General features: G+C 35.7%; 3 protein-coding genes across 8 annotated transcripts in view; 2 read left to right on the top strand and 1 right to left on the bottom strand.

Annotated features, from left to right (window-relative positions):
* The first annotated feature begins 1338 nt into the window (after positions 1–1338).
* LOC121738066 lies at positions 1339–11342 on the top strand. The gene is made up of 5 exons (XM_042129892.1): positions 1339–1498; positions 1596–1668; positions 3075–3217; positions 4392–4468; positions 8793–11342. The coding sequence occupies exons 1-5, from the start codon at positions 1457–1459 to the stop codon at positions 9373–9375; spliced, it is 918 nt and encodes a 305-aa protein (XP_041985826.1). The 5' UTR covers positions 1339–1456; the 3' UTR covers positions 9376–11342.
* A 3491-nt stretch (positions 11343–14833) lies between these two features.
* LOC121738065 (protein lines) lies at positions 14834–17780 on the bottom strand. Its single transcript, XM_042129891.1, has 2 exons — positions 17597–17780; positions 14834–17380 (listed from the first exon to the last, which is right to left on the bottom strand). The coding sequence occupies exon 2, from the start codon at positions 17303–17305 to the stop codon at positions 14906–14908; it is 2400 nt and encodes a 799-aa protein (XP_041985825.1). The 5' UTR covers positions 17306–17380; positions 17597–17780; the 3' UTR covers positions 14834–14905.
* Positions 17781–18706: 926 nt separating this feature from the next.
* The window catches only part of LOC121738017 (serine/threonine-protein kinase Genghis Khan), a 44263-nt gene continuing 41414 nt past the window's right edge, over positions 18707–21555 (top strand). For all 6 annotated transcript variants that reach the window (XM_042129824.1, XM_042129825.1, XM_042129823.1 and 3 more), the window contains exons 1-2: positions 18707–18845; positions 19441–19642. In XM_042129824.1, coding sequence (XP_041985758.1) covers positions 19582–19642 — 61 coding nt within the window. In that variant the 5' untranslated portion in view covers positions 18707–18845; positions 19441–19581. The remainder of the gene's footprint in view (positions 18846–19440; positions 19643–21555) is intronic.

Here is a 21555-nt window from a genome sequence, read left to right as displayed (position 1 = left end):
CCCCGGGGGCCGGGGCAGGGTGGGCGGGGTGGGCCGACAGGAGTCAGGATACCGAAACATCCGAGGTTTAAATAAAGGCTGCGCGTCTGCCAGCACGGTTGGTAAGCGTAACGCCCGCGCGGACGGCACGCGTCACTGTAAAACTCATAAACTTAAAATGCAGTATATAAATAAGTCTATGGTAAAACCAGCCTAAGAACATAATATATACGTAGTACCATAATCCCCGCGTTCCAGATGACGTTAAAACGCTAACGCTCAAGACCGTAGTTTTTCCCGTTCCACGAGCATGTGAGCGTCAGTGATACAAACCCAAGTGAAAAGTTTAAAAAAAGAACATAATATTTTTTATATACATATTAACAGAAATTACGATCCTTTTCTTGAAGTCGTAAATAAAAGTAATTGTTTATAATTACATTCATTTTACAAATAAAATACATAATAATATTATAAATTTGTTTCGTTTTAGTATTACATTTTTTTACTTAAGTAATCATATTTTAATATAGTTAAACTTTTATCTGCTTTTATTACATTTCAGTTTTCACGTTAGTCATATTTCAATAACAAAACCACATACTTTGCATAATGATTATTGTCAAGTATAAGTAACAATACCGCGTAATGCTAAGTCAACAGGTTTAACAGAAGAGATGAAAATTAGTATTATATTTTATAAGAAACCATTTGACCTTTCTTTTAAAACAATTTCTTTTCCAATCAAAATATTTATTACTTAAATGTTATTTAATATATCTCAATCAGAATATTATTTGTACATAATGAAATAATATGAAGTTTTTTTGTCTCTACTCTCTCCTCAAAACTTTCCAAACATGGCTTTCGAGATATAGTTACGTTAAAAAAAAAAAACTGGAACGCCCACTTTTGACCCATCTTCATCGAGGGTCGTTTTGAGCGTCATAATCGCGACCAAAACATATATATATCTGTATTATCTATGACCAAAACGACCGCGGTCGCCAAAGGGAACGGCAGAAGGGGACGTTTTGAGCGCTTTGGTCAAAATTAACGTCTTCTGGAACGCAGCCATATAGTGCAATACGTATTAGTTTTTGTTCTTAATTTAAACTTCGACTGATTCCGTATTCTGTCGTATATATTATGTCTATGGTCGGCCCACCCTGCCGAAATTCGAAAACGATATAAATATATTGATAAAAATCCAAAGACCTTGTAAAAATTACATTTCGTCACCAAATACTATTTTTTATCTGTATGTACGCTTGACAAATGACAAGTTGCGCGACGTCGTCGCTTGACGCTTCAAGTGGGAAAAGGGGTGGAACTTATGACAGATGCGTATATAAATGAAGTGGGTTGCGAACGTCTCCCTTTTCTAACCTCAAAAATGCGCGAGAAGATCGTAGTGTTATATCAAAGTGGGCTAAATTTAATCTAAAATAATTGTTCTAGTGTCCAAAAGTGTACAATGCCGTCGAAAAAAAGAAAATATAATGCTAGGTTTCCAGCGGTAAGTTAAAAAACCGCCGAATTCGGCGGTATTTGAAGAAAGTGAGTTTGTAAATAATATTTGTGATTGGTGATATCATATTATTGTTTGCTCCTAGGGACGAATTAAGAAAATTATGCAGCAAGACGAAGAGGTGGGGAAAATGGCACAAGCCGTGCCGATTGTTATCTATATCCTTTTTAATAAACACTGAATTGTATAACCATTTTTGTACTTCAAAAATTCAATACAAAAACTATGACATTCATTTTCATATAATATCTTGGTAGAGCTAGATTTTATTCAATGCATAGTAATAATGTAAATATAAATCATTTTTTTATAATACTTCATGATGAAACATAACGAAAAATTACAATTCACATCCAATAAGTAAGACTAAATTCAAAACATTGAAAATTTTGATATCCTATTGTTTTTTTTTTTTTGCTTCATTTGTGCAAATACTTAATACAAACAACAGTTCAGCATCATTAACATAATAGAAAACCGGTTTTATCAATGAATGTTTGTCATAATTCATATAAATTGATGTTGGTAAGAATTAGAGTTAGAGTTATAGTATCACAATTCTGCTAACGGAAAAAAAGTTTAACATTTTCCTGGGTTAAAGATGTGGATTAAATATGTGTATCATATAATAAAATCTTAAATAAGTATATTATAAAAGTATTAAATATATTTCTGTTGTTAGACTGACATGGTGTGAGGCGTCCATAGATATTATATTTAGATTTTAGACGACCTCTGTGGCTCAGTTGGTGGGCTGCTGGTAGATCAAGCGGGGGGTCACGGGTTCGAATCCCGCCGACGGAACAAAAAGTTTTGTAAGTTCCTGGGTCATGGATGTGTATTAAATATGTGTATCACATAATAAAAATCTTAAATATATGTATAATAGCATAAAAGTATTAAATATATTTCCTTTGTCTGGTACCCGTAACACAAGTCCTTCAGGTACTTACCATGGGGCCAGACTGATGTGGTGTGAAGTGTCCATAGATATTATTATTATGTCCATAGATTATTATTATTTTCTAAATATATAGTATGAGATAAAGTAGGTATATATTTATATACCTATACATGCACATTAGCACAAACATAATCATCATTTTTACAATGATTTTCCTCATTTCAATAATAATTTATTGTCAACTCATACCTCAGATCTACAGGATTGAAAGTAAATGATAATGCTTAAGGATGTGTATGAGTGTGTTACTACTGCAAGAGTAACTTCTTTTTAGTGTTCCTTACACAAAGGGTAGAAAAGGGATCCCATTATTAAGACTTCAATGTCTGTCCGTCTGTCTGTCTACAGTCTGTATCTCAAGAACCGCTATAGCTAGACTTCTGAATTTTTTCACAGATTGTGTATTTCTATTGCCGCTATATCCACAAATACTAAAAACAAAATAAAATGAACATTAAAGTTACTCCTATACAATAAATATGATTTTTTGCTCGTAATCAATAATGGCAAATAAAGGCACTTGACTTTTTTAAACTAATTTTTTTTTATATTATTACACTTTTCTAACGTCACCCTAACTACCTTAACTCATACCAACACCTCGGACCCTGGAGCTCTTTGTGGAATCCCTCCTCGGCAAGGCAATGCAGGTCACTGCACAACGGAACGCCAAGACGCTTAGCCCCAGCCACGTGAAACAGTGCATCCTGGCCGAGTCCAGGTTTGACTTTCTGAGGGATCTGGTGAGTGGTTTATAGTTCACACATACTAATATTGTAAATGTGAAAGTGTGTCTGTCTTTATTCTGTATGTTTGTCTAGTTCAGGGGTTCCCAATCCTATTTTGTGTACTGCCCACTTTGAGAACAAATTATGTTTTAGCGCCCCCCATTATTTCAATTTAATATGCATCCAGATAAAATCAAAATTACAAATCACCCTCCCTTTTTTTCTGGGTCCCACACCTCCTTTAGACCATCAGCATTCAGCGCCCACAAGGGGATGTTATCGCCCACTTTGGTAAAGGCTGGTCTAGTTTATTCCATAAATGAAGACGTGAGTGGATGAAGTGGGTAACTGACATTTTACAACTTTTTTACTACAAGCAATTGCTCATTTTTAAACGAGGATTAAGGAGGCTATCAATTTGCCTATGTATGTAATATCAGAACTGTCCAGTTTTTATGAATGTTAGTCTATATTAGCGTCTGAACAAATGCGCCAATAAAAGTGTATGTATGTATGTTTTTATTGTTGTGTTCGAATATCTCCGGAACCGAAAGTCCGATTAAAGTGATTCTTTTTTTGTTTTACTAGGTATTGTTCAACTTAGGGAGTACTACAATACAAGTTTCATCAAAATCGGTTCAGTAGTTTTTGACATAGGGAATTTTAATTCTTAATTACTTATGTACAATTTTTTTATAAATTTTATCACTTTTATCATTTTAAAATATTATTATTAGTTCATTTATTTTCCTTTGAGATGATATCCTTTTTTGTTGATCCAGTGATTTTTATTTTAAATCATTTTCCCGGTTCGAAAGTCTCCATGTACGCAAAAAAATTCTTACTTACCCACTTTATCAACTTACATCTTAAATACTTGCTTGTATTTGATTTAAATTTATAAACCTTTTATTATGTCTGGAGGGCTTAGACGAAAAGGTTCTCATACCTAAATGTTTAATATATTGTGATTACATCATCAATTCTTCACTGACCTATTTTTTTGTAGCATGAATGAATTTGTAGTACAGAACACATAATAATGAATCGCAGCGGAGCGGGCCGCAGTTTTATGCATTTCTTTTCAGTTTATCAACTAGACATTACTACTGCCCACAAAAAAATGTCTTCCCAAGCTTAGGGCTATTTCCGAAGTCACATTTACTTAATTATATTTTGTATGTTTCAGGTTAAAAATATACCAGACGTCACAGCGGGGGAGGAGAGAGAAATGTTGAGCGGGGAGAGTTCACCAAATTCGTCTAGGTGAGTTACGTTAACACATAAAGGCAGATTCACATTGAGTCAGTAACTGACGTTAGTCTACTGCCGTCAGTGCTGACTTAGACCTAAACGTCATCACCTTCTCCCGCTTCGTCTCGGGGGCTGCTGTCCCTCATGTATGCGTTGCGACGACGCAGCGCGCCGTGTGAACACCTTGGTTATTTGTATTGTATGTGAAACAACGCAACGGCAACGCTAAGTCGACGCAACGTGCCATGTGGACTGGCTCTTAGCACTGCCAATTGTAAATTGATTTCAAGTCAGCACAGAACACTGACGACAACCACTGACTCTTCTTCTTCTTCTTTTGGCGTAAGCCTCCCCATTTAGGAGTTGCCAGCGTCAGAGTTAAGGCGAAAGATGTGAACAGTTATTTAAACGTAAACCGCTGACTCAATGTAAGTCAACTTTACACTTTTATGGCAGTGCCAAGTCAGCTGCTGTCAGTGGACTGACGTCAGTTACTGACTCAATGTAAATCTACCTTTACACTATGGCAGTGCCAAGTCAGCTGCTGTCAGTGGACTGACGTCAGTTACTGACTCGATGTAAATCTACCTTTACACTATGGCAGTGCCAAGTCAGCAGTCAGTGTACTGACGTCAGTTACTGACTCAATGTAAATTTGCATTAAGGGTAGGTTACAAAGTACGAGCGGCTGAAGTAGGCAGCTACTGTGCCGGTGTACTCGCACGAGGGCAGCTCGACTCGCCTCCCTGGGTCACATCATGCACGCTGCTGATGTCGCAGTTGATAGGTAATGTCCCAGTGACATCGCCTAGTCGAGTTGTATCGTGGTGGGGGAAGACGTGGTGGGGGAGTGACGAGTGAAATCAAAAAACCTCTGTGGCTCAGTGGTGAACGCGTTGGTAGCTCAAGCCGGGGGTCGCGGGTTCGAATCCCGCCGACGGAACAAAAAGTTTTCAAAGTTCCTGGGTCATGGATGTGTATAAAATATGTGTATCATATAATAAAAATCTTAAATATATGTATAGTATAAAAGTATTAAATATATTTCCGTTGTCTGGTACCTGTAACACAAGTCTTTCAGGTACTTACCACAGGGCCAGACTGACGTGGTTTGAAGCGTCCATAGATATTATTAATATATTATTATTATTGCCAGATATAAGCTAGCACAGCCCCGGATTTATAAATAGACCATAAAGGCCGCGGCCATAGGGGGCTGACCATGAAGCTATTATAGAGAGGAGATGGCCTAAGCAACTGTGCACTGTGATTTTCAACTAGGTCCTGACGTCATCATTGTGGGCGGGGCTTAAGTCAGTATACTTTCAGCGTTTGTCAGGTGCACACGTAACAAGACTCCCAATAAATTAGTGTTTTTTTGCGTTTTTAACAAGGAAAGGATGAAGTATTGTGTTTTATAATGTCGAAAACACTCAGACAGACGTTCTGATAATATAAATACCATCATATTTCATTTGTAAATAATTTTAAATGTAATTTACATATAAAAGTTCTAGAACATTTTAGCTTTCAGCGTTAATTATACTACTTGACACTAGATGGCCAGACCTTTGAAAGATAATACAGACGTAAATGCTTATAATTTTGCATAAGTTTATTGCAGTAATCATACTTGAATACTTAAAACCGTGATACACTTTGTCTTAAACACATTTAATAGCTAAAACCGTACTTATATAGCTTTTATTATCATATTACTTATAAAGCGCCATCTGTCGTCATCTTGGATAACTACTATGAACGTAACAAATATCCAGGGCCGTATTTAGAATTAAATTATTAACCGATTTCCAACAAACGAGGAGGTTGTATTTTTATTAAGTATCGCAATGACACTTTGTTTGCTAATGTTGATTGTTGACGCGCGCGGCTGATATTGGGCCAGCCTTAGGGTCGACAAACAAAAACGTTTTTATTTGCGGACATTTCTTTTAAGTTTTTGTTTTATTTTTTTGTGATAATAATAGGTAATATGTGATATTATTATAGTAATTGATTAATAAAATAATAGCTGAATCACATTCATTGATAAAACCACATTACCACAAATCTTTTTCATGAAAATTTTGGATTCGCTCAAAAATAAAAAATAAAGTACTTAACTGAAAGAGTTGAAGCTGCCATGGGGTTGACCAAAAACAAGGTAATAACCTTAAGGTTGGGTTGCACCAGAGGCGTGGTTAAAGTTAAAGTTATGGTTATAGTTAAGGTAAATTTAACTTTAACCTTAACCTTAACTTTGACCGGAGAAATTGACAGGTGACAGCTGGTCCAACAAGGTTATAAATGAACGTGGGCGGGGGCGCTGCTGGTAAAGGAGAACTGTCAAAAATTGCGTTTTATGTATGATGACAGCGTTAGTTCCTTTTTTCGTCACGCGCATTTAATACCTTGTCGAGCTCTATGGTCATGGTTAAATATGGCGTCTTGATGGCGTCAATTTTTAAACTTTAACCAAAGATTTGACATTTTGCATTGTAGTTAAAGTTACACTTAAAGTGAAAGTTAGTTGGTGCAACCCAGTCTTACGTTCCCAATATTTGATCTATCTCTGGTTTTTCCCTACTAGAGATAGGAATAGCTCACAATTGACATAAACTATATGTCTCTAATGTCTAATGTGAGCCATTCCTATCTCTAATAGGGCAAAACCAGAGATAGATCAAATATTGGGAATGGCCGTTAATGTACAGAATTGGTCGATTACTTACCTATCAATTAATGCTATCAGAAAATTTTGCTAACGCTACTTTTTTAGCAAACAAAACTATCATTGCGATCCCATTCTGATCGAGCGTGGATTATCATCTTTCATGTACTTACCATCGAAGAAATTGATTGATAGTCCATAGGCCGCCTCTCTCCCCCCCCCCCCCCCCTATTACCTCTTAAAAAGCAATGCACCTGTAGCTCTGCTGATGTTGCGAGTGTCCATGGGCGACGGAAGTTGCTTTCTATCACCGGTGGTAGGCATCATGTAGACGTTCAGAGAACATTTGCAAAAATTTATTCTGAATAAAAAAGTTTGAGTTTATCAGGTGACTCGTTTACTCGTATATCCCCTTATTTTACATTAAAAAATCGGTAAAAATACTAACCCTTACTTTATTAATTGCACTTATTATAATAATTAATAATATATATTTTTTAAAGTTCTGAGTATGTCCCATAATATTCAAGAATTTTGACATCTAGTGTTAGATAGCTGAACTACGTAGTAACATCAACATCGACCTAAGCTAGTAGTTTTGCTTTTAGCCGATAGATGAAAGATTGAAAAGTGGGCGGAGCTTGACACCCCCTCACCCCGCAAATTGTCACGCGTCGTTTCTTAAGGAAATTCGATTACGACACCTCCTCTCTATATTAGCTTCATGGGGCTGACAGTGTGTCCTACTCATAAAAAATATAAATTCGGCACTGAGCTAGCACACCAATCTGCCTCGCAAGTCGCAATATTGCAAGCCGCTGTAGCTCAAAACTGTGTGTGATAAACGTTCATACAAATTGTATTTAAGATTTGAAGCGTTTGTTTGCGCTCCCCGATGCGGTTCGGCATAATGAGAACGTACCTTTATATCGCATTAATGCTTACTATTTTCACTGTGAAAGTAGCAGCACTAAAAGACATAAGCGCGGCTCTTGACTCGGAGGTCGTGGGTTCGATTCCCGCGTTGGAAATATGTTATTTCCAAGTTTGGTTAGGACATGCATTGTCCTAACCAAACTTGGAAATAACATATTTCCAACGGCTGATCACCGGATTGTCTGACAAGTAAGATGATCCATGCGTCGGATGGGCATGTAAAAAGTCGGTCCTGCGCCTGATCTCTCGCCGGTCGTGTCGGTCTTCCGTCCCACTGGGATATAACTTATAACAGTAAAGGAATAGTGAGTGCTCTTGTGTACTGCGCTCACACTTGGGCACTATAAAATTACTCCTGCGTAGCTGGCCTGGTTTCAATGAAACCGGCCACCGTCACCGAAACCGGTGTGGGAGCTATTATATTATTTTCACACAAGCAAGGAACATACACACCGTTAAGTATTATCACTTTATGTTACATCCTACATAGGTCACTGGAGAGCTAATAATTTATCTATAGACACAACTTCCTGTGTTCCCCCGTATACAAATTCCAGTGATTCACAAATAAACTCCGCCCACGTAAAAATATTTCACAAAAACTCTTCAATGATACATTTTAGAAACAAGGTCATAAAATAATATTAGTAAAAAAAAAACTAATAAATCACACGCGTTTTTTTTTAATAACAAATTGTTGCATTAAATACATAAAACTTTTTTTTTCAGATTTTCCGACACAACTGTACCTCGGAGGGTAGTCAGAGAAGACTCGAACAGTTCGAGTAGCTCAGATGTCAAAGTACAACAAGTGTTGCCAGCGCTCAGAGAAAAAATTATCCAACGGATGACGAGCGAAGAGAAACCAAATACCCTAGTCCCAAGTCCCGGAATAGCTATAGATCTAACAGTCAAACAAGACAAACCCGTTGTCACGGCTAACTTTTACCAGGAAACCCTACTTGATGACCACAGGAGCGTCATCAAAGTCAATCCAATTTACTCCCCGCAACCATCCACATCAACCCATACCTTGACTCCCATGGAGCCAGTCAAAGTGCCAAAGCAAGATATATTCCTAGACGTAAGGAACCAACCCATCACGCCAGTTTTAAATATAGACTTCACCAAGGATCTGGAGAAACCGGAAATCAAAGTGCTCGATCCGGTGGCAAATATCGCCGTTAAGAAAAAAATCCAGAGACAAAACTCGAAGAAGGAGAAGAAGCCGGAAGTTAAGTTTCCCGCGCCGGTTGATTTGGATCATTTGAACGCGGGGAACCTGCAAATCGACGAAGACTACGATACCTGAATACTTGTAAGTTGTTTTGTTCTAAAGTGCTAAGTTAGGTTTCCTACACTTGTTACCTAATTTATGATTTTACTGCCGAGGAAGGTAGTTTTAAGTTTTTTTTTAATCGTTGATTCAGAAGACGTCAACGATTTTTGATATTTATAAGTTGGCAACACTGATTAATGTTTGTTGCACTATATTTTTCAGACGCAAGGTTGGAAAATGCACTTTATATGAAAAGTAATATTAAGATAAAAGCGTTTGATTTGAAATAATGAAGTATACATAGAGGCTTATGCCCTAACATTGGGCGTACATGTGATTCTATTTAGGAGAAGCAATGTTAACAGTTTAAAAATTAGGTAAAAAGATGTAGGTTTAATGTTAGTTTCGATAGACTGGATGCTATAAAATATTAAAGTAAAACTGTGTAGAAATTAAATGTTATTATGAAATGTTCGTGTAGTGTTTAAATGTTAATCAAATTGCAGTACCTCCAAAAATATTTTGTCATAGCTCCATTTTCGAACACTTAATATAAAATAGGCTATCGATCTATCGCTTGTCTCTTTCACTCGCGTACGAATATTCATCTATCTCGTTTATACAGGTGATACGATTGTGTGTGAATGAAAGAGACAAGTAACGTAGTTAGAATTTCTTCGTGTTCTGTAAATAGTCTATAGAAATACAAAACTGTCTTTCTATTTAGCTTGAAATGTAAATAAAACCGATTTGACTAGATGACAAGAAAATGTAAGCCATGAAATGGCGACCTAATTTTAGAAGTCCAGCGAACATGTAAAACAGAGATCTCAACACAGTCAGTGACTAAATGCTATAAAACCACGTGACATACAATCCTATGAGGATAAAAGGATGTTTTCGAATGACAATGTCGCTCATGACAATGTCATCTAAATATAGTTTTGCATGTTGCCGTTAGCGCTATAATATTAAGTGACAGCTGTTTCGCGTGTTAATGTCATCCACGCGCAACCCGCAAGTCATAATTGTAAGTCAGAAGACGCCAACTTAAAATTGCCATAGAAAAAAGATACTTAAAGCGCCATCGTTCAACGAAGTTCATTCTTTATTTTACATGTTCCGGATGACTGTTTAGTATTATTTTACCTCGACGATTCTATGTGTGGCTCCCATTTCGTTGGACCCAAAGTCTCAGAGGAGTCAGAGGTAGAATGATTCTGAACGCAATAGGAAACCTTAGCGAGGCCTGTAGTAACGAAAAGCAATAATCGGATCCAGACTATTGAAAAGGTCGGTTGGGCGAAATGGCTAAGGATTTTTTTCCATCCAAAAAACTCGAAATTATACAATAGGTCTGAAAGGCCAAATTTCTGACATTGTCATTTGAGTCAACTTGGATTTTCAACTATTTTGTATTAGCCCAGAGTTCTGTGTTTAGTTTTTTACTGAATTCCTGTAAAATCTCCTACCCTTAGAGCGAAGCCTCCTACTCCTATACGTTGCGGTGCATCACAGCGTCGACTCCCTTATGTTTACGATTTAATTTATGTTAGATGCGACGAGTTAATGCATCACATTGATGCGCTGCGTCGTACAAGCTTTTCGAAGCAACGACGGAGAGGAGATGAAGTGGGAGAATGAATAACGCACTGCGCCGTTGTTTTCTTATATTGTGTTGACGCGCGTCGCCGCAAGGCAGGTGCGTTATTTCAAGCCGCAATTACCCAATGCGGCTTCGCTCCTTAACCTAACCCAACCGACAATATACGCACTGAAATTAATATATACTTACGAGTAAGTTAGTCGTTCTATTTATGTGTGTGTCGTCAAATCCACAGGGATTTTTCACTTGACTTAGTACCCCATATAAAATAATAACAATATTATAGTCTCAGTATGTGGCTCCACCCTGTATAGTATAAGCATGGCGTTGGTAGATGTAATTGACGCGCCAAAACATTATTTGTACCTATGTGTACATAATAGTATTTCAAAAAGATATAACCGACTTCAAAACGTTATTATTTATTAACTACGAATATACTGAACCGATTTTGGTTGAACTTGCAATATTGTCTAAGTTGAACAATACCTTGAACAACAACAAAAAAGATCTCAAAAAAGATCAATCGGATTTGTAGTTCCGGAGATATGTGAACACAAACATAAAAACATAGTTAAATACATATATACACTTTGGAAATTTAGATCGCAAACTAGGCAGTTCTGGAAATATTACATACATACGGGTCGAATTGATAACCTCCTTTTTTAAGTCGGTTAAAAATACATAGGCTACAATTTACTGATTATAGTTTATGCGGTCTTATCAAACAAGTCCCTGGTTTTACAACTTTATGACACGAAATTGTTTTTGGATGTTTGGGTATACTTGGTTTACCGTCATTATGTACAGCTTATTTTAGTTTGTGAAATTGTTGGGTTGAATTTCTCTTAAACATAAAATTATGCTAAAACTGGCAGTCATACTATAGAAGCAGAATTTGAGGGTAGAAGTAAAGAAATTCAAGGATAAAACTAAAGAATATATATCTAGATAAACTAATGCTGTGAAAAGTATTAAATTTTTCGCTCGCAAGCCTGACTCTTTAGACGGAGCAAAGAACTTTTTCAATATTGAGACATTTGACCCAAGATTTCCAAAAATCACCTACTACAATCTTTCGGTGCATGGCACAGAGGTCAGTGGTGCATGGTCAAAATTGACAAAACTGGAAATGCCGCCATCTTGTAAATTGACAGTTACGAATCACGCCCTCTTGACAATGTCATCCAAGTGCCACAAGTGACAAGATCGTTGTCGGTTTATAAACGCTTGGCTGTTAAGTTTTTTTTTCGTTATTTTAGGGTTTAAGTTTTTTATTACAGACTGTATGATTTGTGATTGAGTAGGTTATGGATGTAATATAGAGTAAGAGGTATGAAAAATGTATTTGTTTATTAAAAATATTTTTATGTGAATTGTCTTATTATTGTTCAATATATCCTTTTCCCAAAAAAGGAAATTTTTTTACCCAAGCCAAGCCTGTAGGTTAATTTTGTTACATATATTTTGACAAGAAAGTAACGACGCGCGCGAAAATTTTTAAATGTGAACTTTATTAATTCTAAATAAAAATGTGCAAGGTGACGATATTTAAAATGTAATAAGCGTTCTCTGTGAGAATACAATAAAAAAAACACCTTTTAAGCGTGATTACGTTTAGAAAATTTTCGCGCGCGTCTTCACTTTCTTGACAGACTACAGCTCTCTCAGCCTGACCGTCGCGGGCGGTCTCGACGGTCACCTGTCCACCAATTACGCCCGTCTCTCGCACCAGCCAGTAAAATATCAATCGCGCGGGTGTCGTCGATACCTATGGATTTTTAATGATATATTACCTAGCCAGCAGACGACGACGCCGACGTGTACAAAGGCGTCAGCCAATCAGCCCATTTGTCACGTCTAGATTGTTGACCCGTCGCCCGCGGGGCGGGCACCGCTGCACGCGCGGCGTGTGACAGCTGAACCGCCTCACGCAGCGCTGCTCTATCATAGAGGGGTACTTGTTTCATGTCATCCCATAGAGCCTCTATGGGATGACATGAGGTATGATGAAACAAGCACGCCTCGCGGCCCGCGGGTGGCCGGGCGCACGCTTAACGCAGCGAACGCCCTTAGGATACTGTTTTTTTGTGTAAACACCACCGATATTTATCGGTAGTGTTTTCACTAAAAAAAACAGTACATATCCTAACATAATATAAGAGTATGTAAAAAATATGTAGTACTTCCGAGATAAAACCGTAACCTTGAAATAAAAGATATTTTAGCATGTACAAAAATATTTTGTTTTATTCTTGTTAAATTAACAACTAATTGATTAACAATAATTTTAGTAATAATTAAACTATTTTAAAAAATTTCGTTGAAGTTCATAAGTGACCAAATATACAGGGTGTTCTTTTTATTCAAATTTTAAGATTATTTTTTTCAGAAGTGATCAGTTGATCACACTTCTGAAAAAAAAATCTTTTTCTTCTTTATTATGGCCGACTCAGTAATGTCAGGAATTATTTTTATACCAGTGGATTTATAAATCAGTTAATTGAAACAAAAAATATTGCAACCTCCCAAAAATGGATGTCTCTATATTTTGTCACTTTTGAATCGTACATCCAAAGAAAATAGATATAATATTGGCAAGATTTTACTACATTTTATGGCTCCTCTAACAACATTAATTGTTCATTGGCGTTTATTTTACCTCCATGTTACCTAAGATATTATATACTCCAATTATTTTTTAAGAGATTCAAAGCAACTAAACAATCTAAAACTATATAAACATATGAAAAATCTATTATACCAGTCTGTTGTTTAGAAAGAAAGGAATACAATATTGCATAAATTGAAAAATTCATAATCGTTGATTTCATCTCAAAATTGTCTATAACAGTAAAGTTTGTAAGCAATTAATGTTCTGAACCAAATTATAGAGGTGTTAAAATTATAATATGCATAAATTAAAGGTGTATAATACTGATTACATTTTACTGTACGTACCAAAAGTCAATAGTGTGAAGTGAAATATTTTACAGATATCTCTCAAATTATCTAACTTCACTACGCTTAAGATTTTTGGTAAGTACTTCACTTATTTTATGGTAAATGATGGCAATATTTACATCGTGATGTTGAGAAATAATTTAGTAAAAATATTATTTTAAACCCGCATTACATATGCATTACAAACTAAATATAATACAACCGACTTGCAATAAATTAGAATTATAATTAACTAAGTTAACTTTCTATAGATCGAAATAATGCTATTATGAGTTACTATGTTACATATTCTATTTATGAATAAAGCACCTCCCTAAGACAATGATAAGGCACAACATTATCATAAAAATAATAATACACATTGCTGATATATAAAAAAATATATTGTCTATTCAAATTATTATTATTTCATTTTGAAAAATGTGTCAAACATTATATAAAGCACACCTATTGTTTAAATAATTATTATATTTTTCCAACAAAAAAAAAATATGGAGCAATGTGTAAAATTATTAAATACGGAAGACTTATGTGTATTAACTTATAACAATAAAATTAATTAAAGTACACACTAGATACTACTACGCTTTATATTTGAATTTTCTATTTAAATTTGGAATGTTACAATATTGCCAGTCTTATGTTGTTTAGCAAAACAAAAAACATTCGATCTTTTTTTATTGTTGGTTTATTTATTGTGAATGTTTGAAACGGATGTAAAATATATATTTTTTTTACTTTAACGTTAATTTTCTGTTTACTTTAACATATATGGAAATGATCTACATTTACAAAATATAACCTGTATGGCATTTACAACTTTGATTCTACATAAACAATAAATTAATTGTAATTATTGTACATTGAGTTCATAAAATATTTAAAATTATAAATAGAATGTTACAAAAAAATACACAATGCATTAAATTAAAAGTTATGAATTGGTTGAAAAAAAAATGCAACTTATTTGCAACAGCCTGTATTGCATTCTCAGCTAAATTCGTTACCTTCGTACAAACTCTCGCAAACCTCCAGTAGCCTCAACACTGGACTGATATTGTACGGGAACAGTGACTTTGAAACTAATCTACTTATTTGTAAACGCAAACGTATCAGTACTCTCATTGTATCATCGAGGCCTCTCGTACCAGAATCTATATGTTGGCACGTCTCTAGGAATTTTGGCCAATTTCTACGCACATATTTTAAGAACCTCAACAGATACAACAGAAAGCATGTTTCGTTGCTCACCAGATAATCTAGTAGCACATCGCTGTCATGTGATACGACCTTTAGGAATTCTATAAACGACATGATAGGATTCAGCATAGGGATCAGATCTGGATACATTGAATTCCTATAAACAATACCCACTGTTATGTCCAACGTACACACCATAGATTCAATCAAATAATCGTCTTGTTCGCTAAAGAGATGTATGAGCATTTTCGTAAATGGTGTTTCCGGATGGAACTCTAGTCTGTTTCTTATGAAAGCGTCCAACTTCTTCAATACATCACGTATTGATCGTTCAACGATTTGCATGTCCTGTATCGCATTATAATCAGAGGAATCTATTGAGCTGTCCGATGAATCGCATCTCATCTCTTTAACCGTTACGGCTACTGATTTGAGAACTAGAAGAGACATTCTTTGCAGCATGGTTTTGTCCACTTCACTCTTAGATTGGGAATCATCTCCGTCGCCATAACTTTGATCGACCAGCTGTATAGATGTAGATAAAGGCGTTACTTCTGAACCCAATGTAAAGTTATTGATGACTCTGCATTCGTTGCCTAGGAAACCAAAGCCACTTCTATTACTCTGTACTCTGACGTCATTGAGTAGTCTAAAATCCTTTACGTATCTAACTATGGAGTGGGCTAAGCAGCAAATCTCTTCTGGTAGAATATCCTGCAGAGCCAATGTGGAACCATAACACAGGACTTCGTTGAAAAGACTGAGTAAATGGCTATATATTAGGCTCGGCAGATTCGTATTTCTTAGTAAATCAACAAAACTTTGCAGATCAGCGTAAAACGGTTTTGTGTCGATGACAGAGAGGTTTGCCTTAACACTTATAATATTCTCCCACAGAGAGAAGAAAGTTAATATGCAGTTTTCAGCATTAGATAAATTCAGGTACCTTAGAAGAAGCAGCTTCATATTTTTAACTAAAACAGGCCAGTGGTGCTCCAATGTTTTTATCATTAGACATTTGATGTGGGACGTATCAAATGACTCAGAGTCCGTCAAAACAACAGTAACGCATCCATTGACGTTAACCCTTTCCATCCTCGGTGGAGGTTCCGGTGACACTGGTTCGTCTCCATTCGTTTGAGGTGGTGTCAACTTGAGCACCGGTTCATTAAGTTTGAACGGCCTCTCTGGTGTTTCATCGGTTGATGTAGACGGAGAGCTTTGTGTTTGCAGATTGGAAAAAGTTCTATGCAAGTTTGCATCGTTAGAACTAGATGGCACTTGAGAAGTTGTGCTTGTATTGTAGCTAGAACTAATTCTAAACGGATTATCCTCCTGCACCATGCTACCTCTACTCTCGTCTAAAGGATGCTGCTCCACGTCTTTCCATTCGACTATCCTCTTAATGATATCGAGACTAAAATTAATCTTCTGCACGGTTACTCTGTTTATTCTATCAAATAGGTAGACATTCTCGGTGATTTGCTGTAGCCAGTTTTCGTCTACTGTGTCTTTAGATACAATGAGAAAGCTCGCTAGAACTCTAGACGCTACAAATGTTAAGAACTTACTTTTGTGGTCCGACAACTCCACTACTTCTGTAATCCAGTCGTGCCGGTTTCGTACAAACATGTCACAGGTATACATGAGCTTTGAGCATATGGTCCCATTGTTGTTTTGCTTCAAATATACATCGAACATCAACTGCATAGTAGAGAGGTAAGTTAATGAACAAGTTATTGGCCATGCTGCAATGTGTAACCTTCTATCAAACAGCTCCGATAGGGCATTGTTGTTTAAGCCACATAAACATTGTCCGACGAGTGCATTTTGTACCACAGTGAGCTCTGCGAGAAGTTTGTCATCAGCGGAAGTCCAATTGAGGGTGTTATTTGAGCATGACGGTGTTATATTCGCGTTTGCTTCTGTAGACAGCCTCAGGATGGCTGAACAGTCCACAGCATCCTCACTCACGGTTCCGCTGTCGGGAGATTCACCATTCCTGGTGATAAAATCACCTGAGTTGTCCGCTGGAGGTATCTCCGTGTCGTATATGTCCGTGAGTATATCATCAGCGGACTTGTCGCTTCCCTCGTCAATATCCGGACCGTCTATCCTCTGCTTCTTTTTAACAGGCTGGTCCGAAGCCATACCTTCATCTGTCTTTTGGTTAAGGCCCCGTAAAACCATAAATGTTCTCGTCGCAGCTCAGATCGCAGAAGTTTGTGGCACGAAACACGATTTACGCACAAGGTTAGTCGAAATCTGTAAGTAAAAAGAACATAATTGAGTGACCTTTTCTTGCAGCTACTAAGTTACGCAGAGTAGAAAGATACTGTTATAAACTTCATTTTAAACATATTTAACTAAATACTTTTTGCCAAATTTTCAAGATTACGTTGTATTGATCACGAGAAACACACGATAAGGCATAAATATCGAAGAAAAACACTTTCCAAAATATTTTGATGGCACACATACCATTGAGAAAACGAGGTTGTTTGTAAGCGTAACGTAAACGTTGGCATCCATATTATATAAATTAGATCATTCATATGAACTCAAATATTTATACTAGCACTGAGATTTCATTGATATTTTTATCACAATTACGTATTTTCACGATTACAACTTTTTCTTTATAACATGGACTCCATTACGTACAATGACGCTCTGTCAATTGACGTACTTTTTATTAAGGAATGTTGTGATCGTTTATGTATTTAAATACGAATAAAATACAAAACTTTGTCATTTTACTCATAAAATAATTATTTACTAATTTTGAATTAATAATTTATTTATGCTATGGGCTCTAAATAAAACATTGTAAAAATGTAGCAAAAATGTTAGGCACATCCGGTTAACGAGCAGGCGAGACGTTGCCAGTCAGACGACTTCTGAATTTAGCAAAAATGCCAACGATCGTACACAGTAGAAACCATGGAATTAATATGTACTACGTACAACGTAGTACATATTAATTCCATGGTAGAAACAGAAACATCATAGGATCAATACGATCATGCCAAGGATGATGGCTAGTTTATTCAAAACGTTTTCGATTGAGGTGTGAAATTAAGATTTGGAAAGTTCTTCTATTATTTCAAGAATAATTATTTACCAATTACATAAAGTTCAAACGCTCCGTATTTATCTAGCTATTTGATTTTTTAGATTTCACGATATACCTTTTTCTAAAAAATATGAGAAAATTAAGTTAGATATAAAAAGATTAGTAAACTAATATGTCTAAGCCTAGATTTAATCTAGGCAGTTGAACAAATCTTGCTTTTAATACTCAGATTAATAGAAGGACCAATTACCAAAGAACATTTCAATGTTGTTTTGAAGTAGCAAACACGACCTAAAGCAGTATAAAAAGCGTAGATTTTTCTCATAATTTAACAAATTAAATACAAAAAATCTTTGAAGTATTAGTAACAAGAACCAAAACATTTTTTATTCTGATATTTACATACAGACAAATGAATTTTAGAAACACATTTTTATGTACCTATATTTTTATTTCAATAGGTACCTATCTGGATTATGGCAACACTGTAAATGTCTACCGCTCCGCTCGCGCAGGGCGCTCCCCCTGGGATTCAAGAAAATGTCTGCTTGAAAACTACGAAAATAATGTCCCTTCGCAGAAAATAATACACACACCAACAATAGTTTTAAAAAAGGAAAGCATCCTAGTGCATAAAACAAGCGTAAAATCAAGGTAAGCATTGCGACTGTGGAATTTATGCGGTAGTGTCTTTGCATAACAATCGATTGAACAAATTTAGGTTAAGATCTTTCGATTACTATACAATATCTTAATTAAATTCTAAAGTATTGTGTCCGTCGCTCCATTGTTTACTCGATATACACAATACGGAGTACATATTCCGTTTATTTATAGGCACACGGAAACGTATTAATGTCATCGGCTTTCGATGTAGTTTTTTTCTAAATAAAACGCTAGCTGTCTTATTAAAGTTTCAATCCGAGCATTGCGAAAGCACTCCTATTCAAACTGACACCCGCAACCTTGCATTGAATGAATAGAAAGCATAAAACACTATACAATATTAGACAATAGTGAAAATCGTATTTTCATTTCCTTCTACCATGACTCAATAGCTCGCTACGGTTTTTTGGTAGCCGTTCAACCGAATACAATATTATTGATACAATATTATAAATTGTATGATACTATTTTAGTCTGCCAGAAAACCACCCACTCAAATATTTACTTCTGAATACTATTTTTGTGATATTGCCTTTTGCACCATGAGTGTAAACATTTAAAAAGTTTATCTTTCTTTTTTCAGATTTGAAAATGGAACACGGGCACTGGACATTGATAAAAGAGTGTATTTCATAGTGATAGTGTTTTTTATTATAATGATTGTGTGTTGAGAGGATATGTTTCCTAGTGTTTGTTTCTGTTGTTGGGTGTGACAAAAGCCAACATGTCTGACGAAGAAGACTCCTCACCTGACTGGGCATTAGTCCCAACAAATAATGTACCAGGTAAACTACTTTGTAATTTTCTTATTAATAACTAGATGACAAAATTAAACCTTACATTTTTCTGAGATACAAAGTATCCTATGTCCTTTCTCAGGACTCAAAGTATCTCCATGCTAAATTTCAACAAAATCGGTTCAGTGGCTTGGGCGTGAAGAGGCAACAGATAGACAGATACTTTTTTGCATTTATAATATTAGTATGGACATTTGTGACATAAGCTGTTATAGACGACCGCAATAGTATACTCTGTTCATTCATAAATAGAAGTACAATAGTGCTATGAGAATATGCAAAGTTTAAACAAGGTATTAGGTTTACTTTCTACTCATGTATTTTGTTGTTCCTAATTGCGAAATATTTATCAACCTCTATTATTGTTTTCATAGCTCATAAGCTCCCATTCTCACAGTTAACGGGCAAAAAATTGTTCATTTTAGAACACTCTGCAATGGTAGCAATTAATATTGTCTCTTAATTACCACACAAAATAACACCATCAGTATGCTTCTAAATTTAAACTTTGTTTATTTTTTTTTCTTTTGTCATAAAGGCTATAAAATGAAATGATAAAGCTTATATCTAAGTTAATAGATAAACTCAACAAATTCCTTTCTATCAAAAACTACAACATAAAAACTGCAAAACAAATACAAATGTTTATTTGGTAGCTACGAATAATAAAAACTAAGGAAACGTAACTCCCATACTTCAACCGCTTTGCCTTTGGTTCTTTTTCGCACACTAAAATATACCAATAGCTACAAAACACTAACATTCAAAATGAAATAAAGCCGTTGACAATAATTACTGTCACTTGTATAAAAACACAAAATTGTGTACCAAACACATGCATAAAGTATGCATGTATTTGGGTCACATTTTGTAGACTCGCGGACAAAATTTTTGACACAGTTCCTCTTCCTTAGTTTTTATTATTCGTAGTTTGGTAGTAATTTAAAATTATATTTTTAAACAAATGCATGATCAAAAGAGGAAAGTTTTGTTTTCATTTAATAGGCCCTCTAATTACTGGCCAAATTTGACACAGTTAAGAGACATAATGAGAATGGACATAGGATACTATATACATATACAGGAATGTAAAAGAGCCACAGACAAACCCTAATATTTGGTTTTTTCTTATGGCCATATTACACACACACATTAGCAGGAAACTTTGGCATTTAAATAAAATGGCAAAGTTTTCTGCTAATATTAATATAATATATTTTGTTGTTACGGAACTTAGATATTTAAGGATGCAAGCAAAGTTGCGTCAAAACTAAGTAGCATAGTAGTGTTATAATATACTCTCTAAAATGTGGCATATTTATTATTTACTATTCCAAGACCAAGACTGGGAAATTGGGGTGTAGGTCGACCTCCAACTAGGTAGGACGACAATCTTCGTTTAGTTGCGGGCCCGTGTTGGATGTGAGTAGCAGGCGATCAGTTATATTGACGTTCATTGAGAGAGGCCTATGTCCAGCAGTGGATGACTATAGGCTAATATATGATGATGATGATGATTATTCAAAGTCCGCCTTCTTTCTATGTCATGTGTCTTTTACAACATGTAATTCTAATTTTAGTGAGATAGTACGAGATGGTATTAGTTTAAAATCTCATAAGTAGGCCAGGATAACTCCGTTGCGCCAAGCTATTGCGCGGGAACCGTACATTTTTCGGGGATAAAAAGTATCCTATGTCCTTTCTCGGGACTCAAAGTATCTTCATACCAAATTTCAACAAAATTGGTTCAGGGGTTTGGGTGTGAAGAGGTAACAGAGAGACAGGCACACTTTCGCATTTATAATATAGTAGTATGTGTTTTAGATCTCATAAATAGGCCAGAATCATAGCTATACTAATTATCCTTCATACCAATTAAAAGGTACGGCTCATTATCATAG

Source organism: Aricia agestis, chromosome 22 (genome assembly GCF_905147365.1).
Source record: "Aricia agestis chromosome 22, ilAriAges1.1, whole genome shotgun sequence".
Classification (NCBI taxonomy): Eukaryota; Metazoa; Arthropoda; class Insecta; order Lepidoptera; family Lycaenidae; genus Aricia; species Aricia agestis.
Note: the sequence above shows the minus strand (reverse complement) of the source record. Positions and strands in the feature narration are given on the sequence as shown.

Coding starts and splice junctions, on each gene's coding strand:
- LOC121738065 (XM_042129891.1), bottom strand. CDS start 17,305: ATGGTTTTACGGGGCCTTAACCAAAAGACAGATGAAGGTATGGCTTCG.
- LOC121738066 (XM_042129892.1), top strand. CDS start 1,457: ATGCCGTCGAAAAAAAGAAAATATAATGCTAGGTTTCCAGCG. Junction 1,669..3,074: donor AGCCGTGCCGATTGTTATCT/ATATCCTTTTTA, acceptor TCATACCAACAC/CTCGGACCCTGGAGCTCTTT. Junction 4,469..8,792: donor AGTTCACCAAATTCGTCTAG/GTGAGTTACGTT, acceptor TTTTTTTTTCAG/ATTTTCCGACACAACTGTAC.